The sequence below is a fragment of the Puccinia triticina genome, chromosome 15A (genome assembly GCF_026914185.1).
Source record: "Puccinia triticina chromosome 15A, complete sequence".
NCBI lineage: Eukaryota > Fungi > Basidiomycota > Pucciniomycetes > Pucciniales > Pucciniaceae > Puccinia > Puccinia triticina.
The window spans coordinates 1,710,440-1,726,213 of record NC_070572.1 but is presented as its reverse complement, the minus strand read 5'-3'; the positions used below and the strand labels follow the sequence as shown (position 1 = coordinate 1,726,213).

The 15,774-nt window shown below is 54.0% G+C and overlaps 2 protein-coding genes across 2 annotated transcripts in view; one reads left to right on the top strand and one right to left on the bottom strand.

Annotated features, from left to right (window-relative positions):
• PtA15_15A166 (uncharacterized protein) overlaps window positions 1–8,838 on the bottom strand; it is a gene marked incomplete at both ends in the record, with an annotated part of 40,968 nt that extends 32,130 nt beyond the window's left edge. Inside the window, 18 exons of the mRNA XM_053163344.1 lie at window positions 5,616–5,793; window positions 5,891–5,976; window positions 6,053–6,093; window positions 6,158–6,200; window positions 6,261–6,331; window positions 6,398–6,489; window positions 6,557–6,730; window positions 6,800–6,908; window positions 6,998–7,017; window positions 7,085–7,394; window positions 7,463–7,533; window positions 7,591–7,596; window positions 7,677–7,729; window positions 7,805–7,829; window positions 8,143–8,256; window positions 8,322–8,376; window positions 8,449–8,581; window positions 8,640–8,838. Coding sequence (XP_053027329.1) covers window positions 5,616–5,793; window positions 5,891–5,976; window positions 6,053–6,093; window positions 6,158–6,200; window positions 6,261–6,331; window positions 6,398–6,489; window positions 6,557–6,730; window positions 6,800–6,908; window positions 6,998–7,017; window positions 7,085–7,394; window positions 7,463–7,533; window positions 7,591–7,596; window positions 7,677–7,729; window positions 7,805–7,829; window positions 8,143–8,256; window positions 8,322–8,376; window positions 8,449–8,581; window positions 8,640–8,838 — 1,780 coding nt within the window. The remainder of the gene's footprint in view (window positions 1–5,615; window positions 5,794–5,890; window positions 5,977–6,052; window positions 6,094–6,157; window positions 6,201–6,260; window positions 6,332–6,397; window positions 6,490–6,556; window positions 6,731–6,799; window positions 6,909–6,997; window positions 7,018–7,084; window positions 7,395–7,462; window positions 7,534–7,590; window positions 7,597–7,676; window positions 7,730–7,804; window positions 7,830–8,142; window positions 8,257–8,321; window positions 8,377–8,448; window positions 8,582–8,639) is intronic.
• A 152-nt stretch (window positions 8,839–8,990) lies between these two features.
• Window positions 8,991–9,581, top strand: PtA15_15A165 (uncharacterized protein; the record flags this gene model as incomplete). Its single annotated transcript, XM_053163343.1, has 2 exons — window positions 8,991–9,139; window positions 9,173–9,581. 2 exons carry the CDS (start codon window positions 8,991–8,993, stop codon window positions 9,579–9,581), a joined length of 558 nt encoding a protein of 185 aa, XP_053027328.1.
• Between the last annotated feature and the right edge of the window lie 6,193 nt (window positions 9,582–15,774).

Genomic DNA, 15,774 nt, shown 5'->3' with positions numbered 1-15,774 from the left:
CTTGGCGGCAGGCCTGGTGCAGGTTCTGAAACCCTTCTACAAAATGACACTTCAAGTATCAACAGAGGGCTCAGCTTGAGTGGCCAAAGTGGTCATCTTCATCAATCAAATCACCGCTGGCCTTTTGACTGTAATTGCAAATGAGGATTGAGTTTACCCTCCTGCATTAAGAAATCCATGTTGTTCTGGGCTTTGGATTACAAGCAAGTACTGACCAGAGGGATCCCTCTGGTCAAGCAGGTGTACATACCTCTTTGACCAGAGGAATAACTGCGGTCAAGGTGTACATACCTCTGACCACATTAATCAATCCCTCCTGTTGGATTTATGTAAAACTCTTCCACCAGAGGAATCACTGTGGTTGAGGAGGTTTATAACACACCTCTGACTGGAGGAATCAATCCCTTATGTTGGATTTGTGTACACCTTGTTGATCAGAGGAATGCCTTCCATCAAATAGGCAAGTCCACTCAGGGAGCTGGATATGTGACCATCTTGCTGGGAGGACCTCCCTTGCCAAGCTGGATAAGCTTGCCAAGACAAGGGACTGCTCCTAACAAGCCCTCTCAGCCAAGCAGGCCAGGAGGATGCCTCTTGGGGAGCTGACATACCAGTCTGCCGCTGGGATGACTCCTCCCAGTGAGCTGGATACATATGAATCCAGCTTTCCAAGATGCCTTGCCCAATGCATATGTATCCAGCTTGGTGAGTGAGGTCCTCCCCACGAGCTGGAGACCTCCATTGCCAATCTGGATATATATATATATATACCCAGATCGCCAAGAGGACTGCTCCCAGAGAGCTGGATTCTTATGTATACAGCTCGCCAGGGGGGGTCCTCCCAGCAAGCTGGATACTTATGTATCCAGCTTGCTGTTAGGATTCCTCTTGGCAAGCTGGATATATTTATATACATATGTCCAGATTGGCAAGGAATGTTGTTGCCCATGTCCACCTTCAGGCTTGGGCAAACCTGAGGGTGGAAATGTGAAGCACGGACCCTTGTGACATTGCACACCTATGTCACAGGTGTAAATGGTTCATCTCCGGGAGACTCCCTTCAATGGCTGGTACAGCCAGGCCATTGGAGGGATTCTGCCTCTGATGGCCAAGCCATACCAGCCATTGTGAGGAGTTTAGACTCCCTTTGATGGCTGAGTAGTACCGGCCACCAATGGTAGTACACACCCTTCAATGGTTGGCACAATCTGGCAATTGAAGGGAGTCAGAATTCCTTGCAATGGCTGGTACGACTTGGCCATCAGAGGCAGAATCCCTCCAATGGCCGGGCTGTACCAGCCAGCAAGGGGAGTACTGTTTGATGGCTGGTGGAACTTGGCCATCAGAGGGCTTCAATGGCCAAGTTGCACCATCCATTGAACAGTGTGTGTACTCCCTTCAATGGCCGGTACTAGAGATTGTCATTTGGCACCTGTTGGGGGGTACCTGTCACACTTGAAACCATGCTATCCACACAACCAGGCACCAGCAATGCAGGCAGAGGGTGCAGTAATCCTCAAGGTTAAGTCCTGGACCCTTCACCTGCTTGGCTGGTGGCAAAAAGTATGCAGCACTTGTTCTGAAGTGTGGCAGTTTGAGGTACCCCCCAACAGGTGCCAAATGACAATCTCTAGCCGGTACAGCCCAACGTCAAAGGGAGTCTGCCTCTGATGGCCAAGTTTTACCAGCCATTGCAAGGAGTTCAGACTCCCTTTGATGTCTGAGTAGTACCGGCCATTGAAGGGAGTACACATTCCCTTCAATGGTTGGCACATCTTGGCCATCAAAGGGAGCCTCCCTCCAACAGCCGGATGGTACCGGCCATTGAGGAAAATGTTTACTCACTTTGATGGCCAGCAAAACTTGGCTATCAAGGGGGTACACCCCATTTGTGATTGGTCTAACCCAGCCATCAAAGGGAACACAAATCCCCTTTGATGGCCAAGTTGTACCAGCCATTGGAGGGGATGTTTACTCCCTATGATGGCGGGGTTAGACCGACCATCTAAGGGGGTACACACTCCCTTGGACGATTGGCACAACTTTTCCATTGAAGTGAGTCTCCCTTTGACGGCCGAGTTGTACCAGCCATCTAGAGGAGTTCGCACTCCCATTGATGGCTGTCTTGTACCAGCCATCAAACAGAGTACCCACCCCCTTCAATGGCTGGTATGACTCGACTATCAAAAGGAGTGTGCACTCCTTTTGATGGCAGGATTGCACCAGCAATTGAGGAGACACACTCCCTTCAATGGCCGGTGCAACCTGGCTGTTGGAGGAGTTTCTCTGTGATAGCAAGTCGGGTGATGAGGCTATACATCCTTGTTGCCCTACCACTTACTTCTACCCTCTGGAGTCTGGGGCAGCTGTCATCTGGTCCACAAGGTTTGGCCAAAAATTACGGCGGAAAAGGGCGCAGGTTGGTCCTTACTTTTGAGCATTGATCAAGGCACACCCCTTTCTGGGGGCACACCCACACCCTTCAAAAAAAGGCAACTGGCCTGCCTGAAAGGAATCCCTTCAGAGGGGCAATTCACCCTTCAATCTCCAGACTTTTACGTCTGGTTTCCTGCCCACCTTTCCCTCCCTCATGAACTTGGAGTTATAACAGGGAGCACATCCGGCCAAAATCCCAACTTCAATATTAGGCTGTTTTGTGGTCAACAAAAGGTTTTACTTCACAATAATTGACAGAAGGTCTCTGTTGCAAGCAGTAGGTTTCCCATGAACTAGTGATGGCATTTGCTACCCAGGTACCCCCCGTTATTTTGGATAAAACAGATACCTGCACTACTAAACAATGGTGAGTGGTTGAGTGGCGGCGGATTGGCTCTGATTCACCGGTGGTGTCTCAAAGGAATCCGCCCCTTGTGGCTGGTTGTGGTGGATGATGGTGGTAGGCTGACGTGGCGCGCGTTTGGTGGATGAGCGCAGGGAGCTATATCCAGCTTCAGCAGTGGTAGTGGGCAGCAAAATGTGCTGCTGACCAGTGACCGGAGGTCAGAGGCCCCCGGGTACATGGCAGGTTGTGAGCTTGAGAGATGATAATTGTTGAAATTGCAAACACTTTAAAACCAGTAGCAGTAACAAACTGAGAATCAAGAGCTTAAGATCAACATCAAAGAAACAATATGGATAGAAAAAAAATAAGATTGATTTTTTACCTGATGAGAGTGATGAACAAGTGTGATGGCAGACAGACAAATATACGATGAAAAAATGTAGACAGAACTATAATGAAGAAACAATAAAAACAAATAGACACACACTCAAATATAAGTAACAACAAACAAGTTTGATCAGAGTGAATAACAAAAAATACCTAAGTTCCTCCCCCTGAAAGTATCCTCTTGGTCAAATGACTGACTGGCTTTGAAGTCTAGTGGATCTGAGAACTCCGATTGTTTGGTTTCTTGAGCGAGCTTTCTTTGGTTTCTTGATCTTCAGTTGGTTGTTGTACGAGTTCAGTGTGTATCTTGCGCCAGACTTTTACTTGTTGCATTCGAGTTCCCAGAAAGTCATCGAATATTCCACAACATCACAAGTCATTACACACCTGTGACATTTCCATCCAACACAGGTACCGCTGAGGGTACCCGGGTACCCCCCTCCCCCCCCCCCCCCCCCCCCTCTTGGCCTGAAAAACAGAGACCTGGCACCGCCTGGCGGGTGTCTAGCTGGTGTGAGCAGTACCCGCCCGCAGGTGCCTGGTCCCAAATGCCATCTCTACCATGACCTCAAATCTGGCAGGTGCGTGCAACATCCACAATTGGTCTGAATGAGGAAGGCCCCATCAGGTGCGAATCTGGCTCTGAGAAGATGTGACTACAAGATGGCAAACTGAATGGTGTTTCTTCCAGACCGTTTGCCATGTGCCGATAATGGGACTTGGCTATGATTTTGGGTAAAATGTGAAGAGCACTTTTGTTTCCAATGAATTGCATGGCACTCAACACAACGCGGCTAATCAGATGATGAATATAATCATGTGGGTGTCAGAGCGTGGTAGAGTCTTGCTGGAGCGTGGCTTGGAATCACTTCCACACCACAGTCCCCCAAAAACATCAGGAACTGAAGAAACGTAGATTGGCATTTGATTTGATTGGGCAAGAGGGATGGCCTGGTAGCATGTCTATGGCTTGCTTGGCCCCAGGCTCATCTATGGTCCCATTGAGATTGATCGGACCTCCTGCAAATGCAAGGATGATGGACTGAGGGCAAAACTCACATCAGGAGGAGTCACTCATGGGTTCAGACTGGGATACAAATAAATTCAGCAAGCTTCTCCCGCAGAACTCAGGATGACTTGGGCATGGGATAAGCATGAGGTGCAGGTGAAATCGGTGCTGGAATTGGACTGACATCAGACAACTCCAACGGCCAGATTGCTGTCTGGCACTCTCTGGAGAGTGCAACCATTCCCCCCCCTGGGGAGAAAGGCCTGCACGTGACAACGTCCCTCGAGACTTTGGGGGGGAACTCGCAAAGCAAGCCTCCGTCAGGAGGCCCCAACCTTGCACACCAAGAATGGACTTACAGTTTGTTTCATTTTTCTGGAGCTGATCACCCCCCACATCTGCTCCTGTATCGTCAGCTCACTGTCACCACAACATGCGAGCGAAAACAGCGCCCTGTTCTTCGTTGCCACGGATCCCCTCGACGGTCTGGGGGAGAGCCCGCGGTGGACACAGGGCGGGTGCGCACAGCCCCGCGGTGTGCGAAACGCATATTTGGATTGGCCGTGTTTGTGTGGGGTCGAAGGCGTGCGTTCAGAGGGCTCGGGTCCTGGGGGTCCGCCAGGCCCAAGCCAGTCGCCAACCTCGAGAAGCACGCAAGGAATCATGCACATCTGGACATCCCTTCGGCCCAAGTTTAGAATCTAGCCCGCAAGTCCAAACCGAACGAAGCCCCTCTGCTGCGGGCGCCCGTCTTGCAAAGCAGGCCCCCGGAGGCCCTTGGGCGCCGTCGCCCCTTTAAGAATCTGAGGCCGGCGCGGGGGGGCTGTTCAACCGCCTCCAATCCGTGCCACGCATCTTGGGGACGGGATTGCGGAGGCCGACGACGAGGAAGTGTCAGGCCGCCACAGTTCGAGCATGCACAAAGCTCCGTCCGCGCCGGAACGCATCCGAACCACCCCGGAACACGGGGTTTCGCACTGGGACGGTGCCCATCAGCGCAGTTTTCGGAGTCCTCTCTGGTGCTGGATGCCGTTTGAGCCGCAGAGAATGCTGCTGTGTTCTGCTGCATTTCCGTCTTCCAACCAGCTGATAATCACACAGAGGGTTGCAGGAGATGACCAGCAAAACGGATGTACATGGTGCATCGAAAGCCCAATCTTAGTTTGGGGGTCTAAGTCCCTGCTGACGGAGGCTCGCTGCGCGAGTCCCCGGAGTCTCGAGGGACTTATGCGAAAGTCCCTCCTGCCGAGGGCTGTCGGCGGCTCGCGCCGCGAGTCACGCGCCCGCAGCAGCGCGGCATCCAGCCGGGCCCGCGCCTCCTCCGGCCCCGCGCTCTCTGCATGGCACAAAACACAGGCCGGCGGGCGGCGCATGCATGCATTTCCCAGGCTCCAGACACGAGGCGAACCAAAGAGAGAAGCGAAGAACTAGACATACAAACGACGAGGGCGGGGCCCCGGGATGGGGCAGGGATGATGGCGCCGGGCGGGCGGCCGGATGGGCGTGTGTTGGGTGCGAGTATACGGAAGCGGATACGATATGGAGAGAGGAAGAGAGACCCGGGCTGAGGTCGGGCAGCGTTTTTTAATTCTTGACGCTCAAGTTGAGCTGATATCTGAGGGGAGACCAACGGAAGGGGTGAGTGGCTGGCGGACGCAGAGAGAGAGGAGGGGAGGGGGGGGGGGGACTGACAAGGGAGGCAAGGGCTTGACGGGCTGGCGGAGGACGTATTTGCGGAAACACCACATGAAGTTCTTGACCTGGTAGGAGGCGTGTTTGGCGGTCGGGACGGAGAAGACTGGGGGCCCGGATGCACATGGGTCAGAGGTGCTGTTGGGGACGGGGGGGGCACAGAGCTAAAGGGAGGGACGGACCGTAGTCTAGCTCTTCGAGCGTGAGCGCCTTCGTCTCCGGCCTACACCACACACGAAAAGAGGGTTGGTCAGAGGGGCCCCCGAGGCCGGGGGAAAGGGACTCACAGGGTGAAGAAGACGGCGACCCAGCCGATGAGGCACCACGCGGCTGGCGACAGACGAGGCGCTGTGAGCACGCGCGGAGGGGGGAGAGGGGGGCGGGGCTTACCGTACCAGCCGAAGGCGCCCTGCGGCTTGAAGGCCGTCAGCATGAGCGGGAAGGTGATGGCGAGGACGAAGCTTTTTGGAGCGGGCGTCAGCGGCTCTGCGGGGCTGGACGAGGGCGGAGGGGGGGGGGGGCTCAACTTGAAGAACCAGCACACGGCGGTCGCGTACGACATCCCGAAGTCGCGGATGTACAGCGGGAAGGCCTCGGCGCTGTATGTGAACGGCACGGGCTGACGCAACACGCGGGGGGTCAGCGAGTGGAGGGCGCGAGAGAGGGGAGAGAGCCGGCGGACTCACGCCTTCGCCCGGGCTGTAGAAGGCCATGTAGAGGTAGATCGCGGCGGCCACGACGCCCACGCGCCGGTGGTCGTCCGGCCCGTCGACCGGGATGAAGAAGGCCATCCCCGTCACAAACAGACACGCCGACATCGCCGGGAACGTCGCCAGCAGCAGGTTCCGTCGCCCGAAGGTCTGTTCTCTCTCGCCCCCACTCAGCCCCTCTGCGCACTATAACACTTCGGTCTGATGCCGTGTGCTTACATCAATCGTGTACAGCGCCGGGATCGCAAACACCCAGTTCACCAGCCCCGTGCCCATCGTCGTCAGGAGCGCATCTTTGCGCGAAAAGCCCGCCTCGATGAACACTTGCCTGTCACGAGCGTGTGTGTTTTTTCGTGAGGGAGAGAAGGAGATCAGCGGATGTGGATGCAGCATATAGTGCAGAGCATCTGTGCGCACGAGCTGTAGTAAGCAATGACCTATAAACACACACACACACGGGTCAGTGCTGGGAGACGGGGAAGGAGGCGAGAGGAGGGGACGGACGTTGACGCCGCAGAACTGTTGCATGAACATGACGAGGCCGGAGGCCTGGGCGGCGCGGCGGACGCGGGGGACGCGCCACATGTCGGTGAGCAGGTTGCGGCCCTCGAGGGACAGGTTCTCGATCTCGAGCAGCTTGGCGATGTAGAACAGGTCCCTGCTGGCCTGCAGGTCGCAGAAGCGCAGCTTGCGCATCGCGTGGTACGCCTCGGCCACCCGCCCCTTCGACATGTACCAGCGCGGGGACTCCGGCGCACAGTATATCATGCAGCACACCAGCACCGGCGCCACGACCGTCGAGCCCAGGATCAATCTGCGGCTCTCAAGCCTCAGTCAGTCGTGTGTCGGCTCTTCGCGGGAGCGGGCGGCGAGAGACGTTACCTCCAGGCCACGTCCGGCTCGATGTCCATGAAGACCACGCTGACGATGTCGCCCAGCGCGATCCCGAAGGCCTATACCAACCGGTCAGTAAACGGCGCTGCCCAAGGAGATTCGAGCGGGATACTCACGGTCCACTGTCCGGGAGACGGGCGGGGAGTGGGCGTCAGCCGGCGTGCGGGAGGACGGGGTGCGGAGAGAGAGAGAGAGGACGGACCATTTGCCATTGCATGACCAAGGCGCCCCGGATAGGCGCCGGCGCGCATTCGGCTGCGGGAAGAGAAGCCGTCGATGAGCGTGGGGACGGACGGGGGGTGGGGGGGGAGGAAGCGGGGCGACGCTCACCGGTGTAGATCGGAGCGGTCGCCGACTGCAGGGCAAGTATGTGAGTGTGGGCTGGCAGAGAGAGGGAGGGAGGGGGAGGAGGACGCGCCTTGGGGCCGATGCCCAGGCCCAGCAGCAGCCGGGCCGCAAACAGCTGCGGCCACGAGTACGTGAACGCCTCCCAGATCGAGGCGGCGCCGGCGATGAAGCAGGACCAGAAGATGACCCCGCGACGGCCGAGGATCCGGTTGGCCGGGTCGGTGATCCAGCATGCGAACACGGCCTGCACGGGACTCTCCAGCGCTTCAGACCATGCTTTTTTCTCTCTCTCTCTCTTGGGGGATGGGAAAGAGACGCACGCAGCAGAGGTAGGGCGCGCTGTTCACGAGCCCTTGGATCATCGCCGTCCGCCGCGACGAGTCGGAGATCCCGAAGCGGTCGTAGTAGAAGATCTGGGCGCCGTTGACGACGGCCTGTGGAGAGAGAGCGGGCGGGTGAGCGGGCCGATGGAGCACGGAGGCACGGGGGGTGCTCTCACCTCGTCCATGCCCTGGACGATCGCGGCCATCGAGGACAGCACGGCGATGAAGTACCTGCAGCGCACGCCCCGCGTGTGAGCTTGGGTGGGGGGAGGAGGAGGGGGGGGGGGGGGGGCAGGGACGGACATCATTCGCGGCTGCTTCCAGCGCCGGCTGCTCTCCCAGTCGATGAACTGGCGCTCCTCCGCCGTGATCGCCGGGATCCGGTCCAGGTCGTGGGGGTTGGCAGCCAGGATGGCGCCTCGCTTGAAGTTTTCGACTGCAAGCACCCATGGCGTCAGTTTTGAGGGACGGATGGGGGGGAGAGAGAGACGGACGCTGGTCGGTCAAGCCGTGGGCCTGGCAGAACTCCTCGGCCTGGAGGACGAGCTCGTGGGTGGAGAAGCCCGAGAGCGGGTTCTCGAGCTTGGCCGACAGCTGGGCGATCCGCTGCAGCTCGGGGTCGAGGGCGGGCTTGTCGGCGTGCAGGTCGCCCGAGAGCGACTGCTTCTCGGCCGTCGTCGATAGCTCGGCCATCGTCGTGCGGGTGTGTGTGTGGTGGTGCGAGTTGTGTGTGGGGGCGGCGTTAGGTGGTCTCCCCGGCGGTTGATCGGGGTGTATGCGCTGCTTGGAGGGCAATGCAGGGGGACTGCTATATGTATGTGTGGGGGTGGAGGATGAGGATGAGGATGGAGAGGCTGCTGAGCGGTGGCGATGGCAGGGAGGATCCCTCGCAGCAGTCCCTCGCTCGTTCTGGCGCCGCAAAGCATGTCGATTGGAGACTGTATTCGGCTGTACAGCGCCAGCTGGTGGCTGCCCAGGCGCGCCGGCGCCGGGCGTAAGGAGGGCATCGACACTCTCCCATTCCCAGGCACTTACTTCGCCCAGCCGGCGCCGCCATCTCGCGTTTGCAGGCAGCGGGGCGCGCCCGGGCTGGCGGAGGCACGCTGCGTGTCCATGGCGGCTGGCCGGTGCTCGCGATCCGCGGAGCTGAGCAGCCTGCCCCTTCAGCCGCCACCCCGAGCTCGGCGTCGGCCAGCTGCAGCCCAGCACACAGCACATCCCAAACACGTCCCAGCGGAGAAGAGGGGGAAGAGCGTCTCAGCGGAGGATCTGCACAGACCAGCTCGCAGCCCCGCCAACGGAACAGCGGGAACCCCGCGACTGGGCCTTCTTCGTCCCTCGGCCGGAGCTCACGGCCCGGCCGGCGGAGACTGTGCTTGTGGCAAACATGCTATGCAATTGCGGGAAAGACTGCCCGGGTTTCCCGTGATGCATAATACATAGAGCGAGGAACACAGCCAAGCCGCCGCTTCCCCGCAGATATCGGCATCTTCATATCTTGGATCCATGGGAAGTGGGGGGAAGTGGACGGGATGGGGACCGCCGGCAGAAGAGCGGCACAAGACGGCCACAGACCGGCCCTTGGAAGAGAGAACAGCCCGTGCCTCCATGCAATTACATATCAACGGTTATTGAGACTTCAAGACAATCCAAACTTTGTCTATCTAATTCTTCTCAGATTTCTTTTCAGAAAAACCTCAAATGACCTTGCAAATTGGTTGTAACGAGCACATCATCCAAGCCCCGAACTTAACAAAGTCCCTCGCTGCTGCGGGCTTGGGACTCGCGAAGCGAGCCTCCGACAGCCCTCGGCAGGAGGGACTTATACCGTACCTCCCCATCCTGGCGCACGGAGAATGGGATTTTCACCCCTCTTTTTACTTTCCCCTTTGTACATCTCTCATACCACAACCTTTTTTTGTTTTTTTTGCTCCAGGTCTGCCCAACATGCTACGGCTGAGACCTATATTTTTTTCCCTTTATGTACTGATACCAGCATGTCCTGAAAAATTAAACAAGACAAAAAAACCTCAAGCCTGTTACCGAGTCTGCAACCCAGAATTGCAGAAATTAATCACAGAATGAGAGCACGGACTCTCTGTTTAATACATAGCGTGTTTCACACGCAGCTAGCTTGAGGATGACCGGAATCGACCGGTCATCGAGGGGACTCGACCCTCTCAATGACCAGTATGTTCCGGTCATCGAGAGGATAAAGCCCTCTCGATGAACGGCACAGTACCGGTCATCGAGAGGGTCGAGTCCTTCCGATGACCGGTCGATCCCGGTCATTGGGAGTGTCAAGTCCCCTCAATGACCGGCACAGACCTAAGGATGGCAAAGAGGTACGCGTTGGGCGGTACCCGGGACCCGCGGGCGGGTACCGCTCATACCACCCTAATACCCGCGGGGCGGTGCCGGGTATCTGATTTTCGCCAAAAAAATGGTGGCACCCGGGTACCGCCCAGACATACCCGCTATCCCCGTCGGGATCCCCCGGCCCCCGTTGGGGGGCGGATATCTGGATGGGAAGTCACTGTGTCCCGTCCGACTCGGACGGGACATCGGATCCCCCGCCCCCCGTTGGCAGGATATCTGGACATGAAGTCCGAGGTCGGAATTCATATCCCGCATCAACATCCATCCACCAACCAAACCACGATGGCCACCCGCAAGCAAAAAAAAACCAACCGATCCCGCGAATCAACCGCCTCACCCCCTCCAAACGACCAAGCGAAGGCAACCAACAAAACACCTGCCCGAGAAGAGCTCGATATCACTCCATCTAGCAGCCAGCCACCGCCGTCTGGAGCACGCCCTCTCACTGATGAGGAAGAGTTACGTGAGTTACAATGTCTATTTCCTATTCTATTATAGTTTGACAGTGGTTTCTGACTATGTCATTTCTTATCCAGAAAAGGCTCAGAAAGTCGCGACAAACGGCATCAGTCTCAGCTACAAATCATATGCGTTACCCGTTCTGTCCGACCAGCTTGATAAGTATGGCCGGCGGATGATAGCTTATCCTTGCCGAATGTAAGTTCATAAGAGGGGACCTTGAATAAGTGGAAGGAAGGAATCAAGGTTGGGAGGAAGGTAAAGGCAAAAGAGAAGGGGAAAAACAAAATCATATTAGTAGACTAGATAAACTATCAAGAACTGAATGCTAAGAAATTATATGTGTTGAATTATGAGGGCGGGTACCGCCGGTATACCCGCAGATACCCGCACGGCGGTACCAGAGGCGGTGCCGGGTGTCAGGTTTCAGCTAAAAATTGACCCGGTACCCGGACCCGCCGCAGGTACCCGGGTCCCAATTGCCATCCTTACACAGACCGGTCATTGAGAGGGTTGTATACTCTCGATGGCCGGTCTGTACTGGCCATTGAGAGTGTCGAGTCCCCTCAATGACCGGCACAGACCGGTCATTGAGAGGTTCTACATATCCATTCAATGACCGGTCTGTACCGGTCATCCAGGGCGTTGTATATATCCCTCTCGATGACCGGTCTTTACCGGTCATCCAGAGGGCTATGCGGTCTTGATGGCGGGTCTGTGCCGGCGATCAAGGGCTCAGAGGCTTGACTGTAAGTCAAAAAAAAAAGTATATTTATAAGTATGTGAGCACGGATCTTCTCTGTTACTCGACTTCAGTAAACTTCAAGGTTTGGTTGACTTTGATAATTTTTTTAACCTTGAAGAAGGGGTGTAACTTAGCTTAGATTGTGTGGGATGATGCGCAAGATGCAAGGCTTTGTGCCAAGCCAATTTTTAAGTTCTAATGTTGTGAGTGCAAGAAACTGTGTTGGTTTGAATAAACCACCCAGCCAAACTGGGATTCTAGGCTCTGCGAAAGGGGGTGATAGCGCGCAAGTCCCTCCTGCCGAGGGCTATCGGAGGCTTGCTTCGCAAGACCAGACGCCCGCAGCAGCGAGGGACTTGGGTTAAGTTCGCATCCAGGCCCACGCAACAATCACCGTCCAGACCCCGGATACCGCAGCTCCGAGAACGCTTGCAGCGGCCTAGTGGTACAGCCTGGGCTGGCCCGAAGCACGACCTCCCAAACTTGTCCCAAGGGGGCCCGAAGGGCCTGAACGCAGCGCAGGAGGGACCTATGTACACCTAAGCGCTGAAAGTTGGCATGGCAGGGAACAAATTTGGGGCTTGATGAAGGGGTTTTTTTTTGCATCATCCAATCTGCTGGCCCGTGATGGGCGCTTGGGTCAGTGGGCCGCGGAAAACTCCTTGGCCCTCTTGTTGTTTTACTTGTTCACCAATGGAGGACTTCCTAGTACTTCCTGTCAATCTGGAATTTCAGATCTGACCCCCCAGATTTCAGATTTTTGGTAGGTCCACGGGAGAACCCAAGCTCTGGAAATATTCAAAGGTCTTTAAGCATCCTAGATCTCCTGCCAGCCATTTCCGCATCAAGTGGAGGACTTCCTGTGCGATCTGGGACTCTTGCAGATGTCAATATAGACCCGAAAATTCTAGATTTTCACAGGGAAATCTAGCGTTCTTGGGGTCCAGATCACTTCTGAGAGACCCAAAGATTCCGACGGGAAGTCCTCCAGCAAACACCAATCAATGGCACAAAATAGCACGGCAAGAACTCAAACTCAAGTGGACCCACCCAAAGTTCAAACAACTAACCCAAGGAATGCTTCTTGGTTTTGACGAGCAGCTTGTAGCTGCTGGAAATGATGCTGAATGAGACGTTCTTGGTGCTGTCAATGGCGTATTAAGGATGAGTGTTGGTTGGAATCAGAGGTGTCCATTGATAAGCACACATTGATTGAGGAGGCTGTGGAGCCGAGATGTTGGGGTGAGTTGATTGGAGTGAGGGCTTGGCCTCTGGTGATGCGCCAAGGCTAGATATATTGCAGTGACTTGTAAATCTGAGGAGTGCGAGTGACAGAAAAAACAATCTGGCACAATCTGGAAATCCAGATCTGACTCTGGAAGGCCTTCCAGATCAACGGGAAGTCCTCCAATATTGTAAATTCTATTCTTAGTATACCTTACACAGCAAAATCAACCTCAAGAAATGCGCAAGACCACCCCGTGAGGACCATGGATCCCAGGGCATAGCACATTGAATCGAATCTGTTTGAGTACAGCTAATCCGAAAAAGCTTGGCTTCCTTGGGAGGAATTTCCACCCAAACTATGTATTGGATTTGCCAATAATTGCTGTCAAGGTTGGACATATGTATATTCATGCCCACCTCATTCTTATATGCAGGTTGCATATACATCAGCCAAGTAAATCCAATAAGCCACTTCCTTTTATTTTTTCTCCATTTTGATTTCAGAATTGAGTGATTCAGCTGATTTTACTCCGGATGCCCCTCCTCCGCCGGTTGCGAGGTTGGACAGTGCCGGTCCCAGTGGCCGGCGTGTGTTTTTTTTTGCTACCAAACAGCTTGGTTCGTGGCATCCTGCAAGCGACTGCGCTTGCAGGTCTGAATATCATGTGTCCAACCTTGATGTTGGATGCACATAGGTTGGCAAATCCAAAAGGAATTTCCGCTGGAAATTCCTTTCAAGGAAACCAAGCTTTTTCGGATTGGCTGTATTTGTATTTTGAATTTGATTTGAGTTGAATAATAGGGGGTTTCAAAGTTGGCAGATCCCGCTTCCAGGAGCGGATCCAGAACTCAAAATCAGGAAAAAAAAAGTTCCTGATTTGGCTTCTGATGACCTGATCTCCTTCCTCGATCTAGCAGTCAGGAAAGGTCCTTTCTGCCACAGAAGACCAGGAGATTATGTCTTAAACCGGCAAAAATTTCACATCCATCTCATCCCCCGGGGCCCGAACACTCATCCAACATCCCAATTCCGTATGTATCCCTTCACATTATCACTCCACTGATCCAGCATTCCCACTTGGCCAAGTCCCACCATCACTCAACCACTCCACCAACTCCACTTTCCCGCTCCCATCATCACACCTGGGTGCAATCATATACATATGTATACTTCTTTTAATAAAAGCTTGCCTTCTTGCTCTCTTGGCCCCACCACTCGCTCAATAATTTCAACACCGCACTTTTTCATCACATCACCCTATAAAATATTCTATCCAACTCTTTCATATCCACGAAACCAAACTCAATGGCTCCTACTCTACCAAATCCCACCAACTCCCAAAAAGGATCCACCCAACCGGCCAGGAAACAAAAATCAGCCGCTGAGAAACACTCACAATTGACACCGAACACCACCAACTCTGCTGCTGAAAAACGCCAAAAGCCTGTCAGTTGGGAAAAGGATGGTGAAGATGGGATCTCAAGTATACAAATCTTGCTCGATTGGCTTGCTGTTGATGGCAACTACCAGCGCAGGAGAGGTGATACGAGAAACGGCTTGACCAAATCGGCTTTAGCCTCGGAGATCTTGCTGATTATGGAAGGTGCTGGAATAACGCACCGTGATAACAAAGGAATTCAGGAGAAGATGCAAGAGCTTCAGGGAGCGTTTAGCAAGGCAAGTGATTGGCTTCGTAACACTGGAGCTGGAGTTCTTGAGGAAGACATTTTAAATGGCACATCAACTGTTCCTGGTTAGTCTTAGTTTACCTCCCTCTCCGTCTGATTCTCAGATTGTTCATCAACAGCTGAATATTTTGCCTTTGATATTAATTAACTAGCTGCGTTAGTTAAGAGATGTAAATATTGGGACAAATTAAATCCCATAATGGGTACACAAAGCTGTGCGAACCCTGAAGTCACGGTGGAATTGACCAACAGTGGTGTTCCAGACTTGCTGAATTGTGAAGTAGACGACAACGAGCATGATTCTCAGAGCACTAATGAGATTAATAGAATAGATGATAACCAAAACTCTCCCCCGAACTCTTCAACTCCGGTGGCCACAGAAAATCCGATTGGAGCTCAATCTGGCGCTGCAAAACGCAGGCCTAGTAAAGGTATGTTATTTTTTGACTCGCATTGTGCTTAAACTTATTTCAACGAAGTGACCAACATTATTCTTACTTATTTATGTCTTAGGTCGCGAGCCTCTGCCTCTTGAAAAAGCTATTGAAGAGACCAAAATTTACCGCGCTCAATGTATTGCATCCAAAGAACGGCGTGATCGGTTGAAGATTGAAGCAGAAAATGTTCGGGCTAAGATGGTCGACTCTCGAGAGAAAAGAAAGCTTTGATTGGAGGAGCAACAAATGAATGTGCTTGAGATGGATGCCAACTTGCGAGTACGGAAAGCGGAGATGGAGGAGGTACTAACTTAACACAAGTCCCCCCTGGTGGGAGCGCTGTGGCTGGCGGCGAAGCCGCCCCTCCCGCAGGGAGGGACTTGTGCATTATCCCAAATTTTACGCGGGAGCAGAAAGTTCATTTGGCTGAGAGGTTTTTAAAATTTTTATAGCTCCTCCCCCAGCCTCTCCACCAATATGCCCTATCTGTACCCTATGCTACTTTTCTTTCTCTACATTTTGGTCTACTCAGATTTTTTCTATCTCAATCTGTTGACCTTTTCAAAAGATCAAAAATGCACAAGTCTTCCAAATGAGGCTCCACTTGTTTGGGACTCCAGGAGTTGTTTTTCTGGCTACAAGATAGATAAGTGGCTCAAATTGATTGCAAGAACAGAACCTACAGCTCTGTGT